This window comes from Thalia democratica, chromosome 7 (genome assembly GCF_965202585.1).
Source record: "Thalia democratica chromosome 7, ktThaDemo2.hap1.1, whole genome shotgun sequence".
Lineage (NCBI taxonomy): Eukaryota > Metazoa > Chordata > Thaliacea > Salpida > Salpidae > Thalia > Thalia democratica.
In genome coordinates, this window is record NC_139171.1 from 48,182,453 (window position 1) to 48,187,800 (window position 5,348).

General features: G+C 25.5%; 1 protein-coding gene across 1 annotated transcript; it reads right to left on the bottom strand.

Moving 5' to 3' along the window:
• Nucleotides 1-499: 499 nt before the first annotated feature.
• LOC145840875 (uncharacterized) lies at nt 500-4,690 on the bottom strand. The gene is made up of 3 exons (XM_082948213.1): nt 4,392-4,690; nt 1,305-1,519; nt 500-1,119 (listed from the first exon to the last, which is right to left on the bottom strand). The coding sequence occupies exons 1-3, from the start codon at nt 4,648-4,650 to the stop codon at nt 1,036-1,038; spliced, it is 558 nt and encodes a 185-aa protein (XP_082804339.1). The 5' UTR covers nt 4,651-4,690; the 3' UTR covers nt 500-1,035.
• Nucleotides 4,691-5,348: the final 658 nt, after the last annotated feature.

Genomic DNA, 5,348 nt, shown 5'->3' on the forward strand with positions numbered 1-5,348 from the left:
TTATTGTTAAGCTTATATCTGGATACTAATCTTAACCTTCTAATTTGATATAAACATATTGTTCTTACTAAGCTACTATCGTAAACTGCTTTTGAATACACAAAGTTAGCAACCTATTGTAATTTAATATTGCAGCAAAAGTTTTTTTTAAGTTAACCATTATACAAATTTAAAAAAAAAAATTATTTTTTTAAACTGTTATGTAGAATGTTATAACAAGTTAAAAACGAAAATAAACATTTTCAAAAAACCACTTTTTATTAAAAAGAACCGCCTAATGAAATTTATCAACAACTTTTTTGATTTAACGTCACGAAAAAGTCAAGTTCGAAACATTATGCTCCGAAAATATTGAAAACTAACGTCCATACTAAAAAGTTAAAAGGTTTTTTTTTTGACTATAGAAAAGCAAAAAAAAAAAGGTTTCATAGAAAGTTGAAACTTTGGTAAAATTTTTCATAGCTTAAAAAATAACAGCAATTGTTATTCTGTACTCTAAATTAATATTAAGAATTTCAAGTTCAGCATATAAACTTATTAAATAAGTATTAATTTTTTATAATATTATGTAGTCTGATTAGACTCTAATTTTTCAGAGACCTACTTCTTAATGTTTATACTTTTTACTTAATATTTGTACCAGTTTTAAAAATCCACAAAATGTTTTCAATTTGAGTAATTCAGTTTATGTATAATTTTTCCGTTTTATATTTATAATATTAGCAACAACGCTAGCTTGTTAAACAGCAGAGATAACTTTAAAATATAAATACAAACAATGTTGTTCAAAATGTTATAAATAAATAAAAATTGTCTTAAATAATTTTTAGAGTAAATATAAAAAAACTAAACAAAATTCATAAAAAATATATCAAATATCATTCAAGTTTTCTATGATTGATATTAAAAAGTAGTCTAAAATAACTAGCTACTTTAATTTAAATACGTTTAAAGTTTTTATATTTTAATGTTTGTTATTGGTTATTGGCTACTTTTATACAGAAAATGTTGGCATTTTATCTTCTGAATACCGGATCAGCAAAAGTTTTTCTTCATTAAATGATTTGCTTTTGACATTTCTTTCAAGCACTCTATGTCATCGTTTAATGTATTGTTTCTCTTAAATTAAAACTTTTGTTGTTTAAAGTTATACTTCAAACGTTATAACTTACGTATTGAAACATGTTGTTTCTAAATATGAAACAACTACTGTCGACTAAAAACTAACTTAAATTAAAAAAACTATTAAGGTTCTTTCTAAAAAATTTTTCGTAAAATTGAAAACTAAAAGTTAAACTAAATACCTTTTTCTTTCTGTTTATTTTAACTTGTGGTAAACAGCATTGTGTAAGTTTAGGTAGCTTGATGTTTTTACATTCAGATGTTGTGTCCTTTGGTCTGACAATTAATGGCCACGAATTTGAAAACACGTCTTCATTATTTTTTTCTAACCAAAAATTAATCGGACGGACAGATGTAGTACTTGAACTTGATTTTTCATCGGTTTCAATTGTACTAGCTGTGTGTATAAAATTTTGATTAACTTGAAAAAATAGATTACACTGCCAATGAATAAATATAAATCTAGACGAAAAGCTTTGATAACAAACTTTTTTTTAAACAATTTTTCAAAAATAATTAGATGGATATATAACAGTTTTTTCATTCATTATTAGTTGTGTTTTTTTAGTAACATGTCTTTTATTATAAAGCTCTTTTAAGTACCATTTTTTCACTATACAAAAGCTTTTATTAAAAGATAAACATATTTTAAGTAAAACAAACTTAGTTTTTTATCTTTAAACACTAATAAATTTGCAAAACATTTTCTTCACTAAAAAATTTAAGTAAGTTTATAGTAGTTTACAATAATTAAAATATTCAAAGTAGTAATTTAAAATGAAATGAAAGAAATACGTAATAACTTAAAATAACAGCAAATGTTTATAAAATTCAAAAATATATAACTTTTTAATTCTCTTTGAAGTATATATCAAAATGTATGATGGTTTAAGAGTTAAAATATTTAGTTCTGCAACTTTCTTAAGTAAATAAACAGCTAAATGTAATACTTGTAATAGAAATTTTTTGGTAATTCAATTTTTTGCATAAAAAAATTCAGATGTATAATTTTTTCTTATAACTGTATGCTTTTTAAAGTGTTGGCTAGCAATTATTTTAAAGTTTTTCCTGAAACTTTTAAAGTATTTATATTTTATTAACAGACATTCTTTAATGCTGTTTAAGATACATTTAATTAAATACTTTAATTTGTTCTGAGTTTACGGAAAAAAAATACGACACAGTAATTAAAAGTCTTACGTCTTAAGCTAACACCGCATTCTCCGGTATATCTAACAGTGTTTAAGTTTAGAGTTTTGGCTTAGTATGCTGAGTAAACTTAAAAATTAAAAAAAAAGTACATTAATACTCGTATGCATATTTCAAAATGGTTATATGATGTATTTCATTTTGACTTGAGCTACGCTCTATGGATACTAATGGAATGAGTAGATATTTTTATAACGTATTTTTTCGTTTTTGTTTTTTAGTTTTTCAAATAATCTCTTTTGGTTCTAACAAACCTGACAAAATAAGACACTTGTTATGCTAAAATATTTGTTGTTGTAATTTAATTAAAATAATAAAAATTCATTGAGGTATTTAACTTTGTAACTTTTATTAGGCATAAGAGAGTATAAAGATAATGCATTAAGTAACTAATTCTTTAAAACGTTATTGGTTTTAGTTAAGTTTGACGGCAATGTGTCTGACTGTCCTGGACCAGACGTTAAAAGGTATCCACTTAGTGTGCGACTCGATAACTTCGTGTACCAGCACCTATTACAAGACATGTTAACCTTTTTTTTGTCGTTCAATAAATTATAAACTATTTGCACACGCACGTTGTATAAATTTTAAGTTAAACTTGGCATAGGATTAGGTATTAGAGCTTTAACACGTTTTTAATGCTACTTCTAAGATTTTATTTAAGGAGAGGCTAGTCTTGGTCAAATTTGTAGCACTGCTTTATATAAGTGCAGTTTTTTACCGATACGCTCGAGTGAATTTGTTTATTTGTATTTTTTTCTATACATTATTTTTTTAGCCCTTACCCAAACGCATAGACTAATCCTACCCCTTACTCTAACGGAATCGGCCACTTGCGGCCCATAAAGGGTTAAAATGCGCTCCATGAGCATGTAAGCGTTAAACTGCTAAAACTTTAGCTAGATATTCTGAGGTTTGAAGGGAAGAGCAAAAAAGGAAAAGGTCTTTGATAAAATTTATGGAAAATACAAAATATAGATCAGATATTATAAGTTCTGCTTTTACGAGTAAAAACTGGAATTACGGCCCACAAATATTTTAAACCTTTTTTGAGCCCGCTACCACCAAGTACCTGTCGACCTAATCTCTAACAGTTAAAAAAAGAACAATTGCATTTATTTGAAGCAGTCAAGTACTTTGCCACATATTGTCCTGGACAAGACGTTAAAAGGTATCCGTGGTGTGCGACTCGATAACCAAAAGGATTTTCGTGCACTATGTCCTAGAACCAAATATTTCGAGCGTATTTTTTGTCGTTCAATAAATTATACTATACAATAGTACTACAAATTCGTATGTATTTACACAGTGAAGCTCTCTTGTCCAAGTCAGTTTTTGCTACATGATGTGGCACGAAGAAATTTTGATTCAGAATATACTTTTTAACTTGATAATAAAAAATCTAAAAGCTAAGAAGAATAGAATCTATAATAAAGTGTCATATTATCTTAAAATATAGCAAAAAACTTTTTGAATTAAAAACAATCTGTATTTAAAAGTTTTTGTTTAAAACAAAACTTTAGAGTTTAGTTCGAGATGGTAAAATTTATTTACAATCAGTTTGAAGGATAAAACTAAAGTATAAGAGTTAACCTATCATTATTTTCAATTGTTTTTTTATTTTTAAATTGGTAAAAACTTAGGCTTTTACCAAAAGATGAAAATAAAGTACTGTTATGTATGAAATGTTATTACCAATAAGATTTTTTCATTAAATTTTTTTGAGCTTTCATTTTAAAAAATCTAATTTTTTTTTTACTTTTTTGTGTCAAATGGAATTATTTTGAAACTTTAAAGTTATAAAATAACGCAAACCAACTGTTCTAACATATTCTTTCAACAAAACATTAGAAAAGACAATCTAACAAAACTAAACAATTTTTTATAATACTAAAGTTTAATTAATATCTTGTATTAAATTTAAATTCTATATGACCCATTCTGTTATATGTAGCTAAAAAATCTAGTTTATGGCTTACTTAATATGACTGTTTTTTTTTTTTTATTAGAAACTGAAAAAAAAAACTACACAAGTATCACTACGGTTGTTTTAAACTTACATATTCTCTTATTTTCTTGATATGGAACACCATTAGTTACTGTGGTGTACGCCGTTTTAGATTTGTCAGTGTATTGGTTCTCGTTCTTTTTAACAATGTTCGGTAGTATGCTTATTTTTGGTTCGGATTCGAACCTGCGCAGTAGATGATGGTGGCTCGGGAAAACAGGCTGACATAGAGGAAACGTAATTCGCTTTACCAAGTTGTGTTTGTTTACTGAGCGTGAAAATCTTTCCTTGTTGTTTATTTCTGAATCCATGTTTATGATTTTCTTTTATGAGGTTTACTACTAATGTTAACTAAACTGCAAAAGAACAAAGTTTAAACTAACGTACAAAGAGGTTTACTGAACAATAAAAAAAATCGACGCTCAAAAACATGTCTATACCAACTAGAGTATAAAAAGACTTCATAGGCTAAACAACATTTGTTTTCTTAAGCATATTTGGTTATAAAAATAATAAATATTAAAATATAAAGCTTCAATTATTTTTCAACATTAAGAACTAAATTTGCAGAATGAAAAACCAAGTATGACACTTTGCTCAGAAAAAAAAAATAACATGATAAAACCGGTACCTAAATGGTAGAAAAAAAGTTTTGTTCATAATAAGAAACTCAAGCATTTTCACTTGTTATTAATTCTTAAACATAGTTCAAATCATAACAGCAAAAATCTATGTGCTTCAAAAAAAAAAAAAAAATTTTAAACAACTATCTTTTTTTAAACATGGAGTATTTACTTACAATTTCAACTATTTAAACAGTTACAAAAAATACATTTTATATTTTTAACACAAATTTATTCTACTACAAAATATAGCTAGTACGCTATAAACTTTAAATTTTTATTAAAGTTCCAGGTAATTATTTAACCAAACAAATTTCTGACATAAATTATATTAAGGACTTTGTAAACTTTACAAAATATAAACTTAAATATTATATAGTTTATTA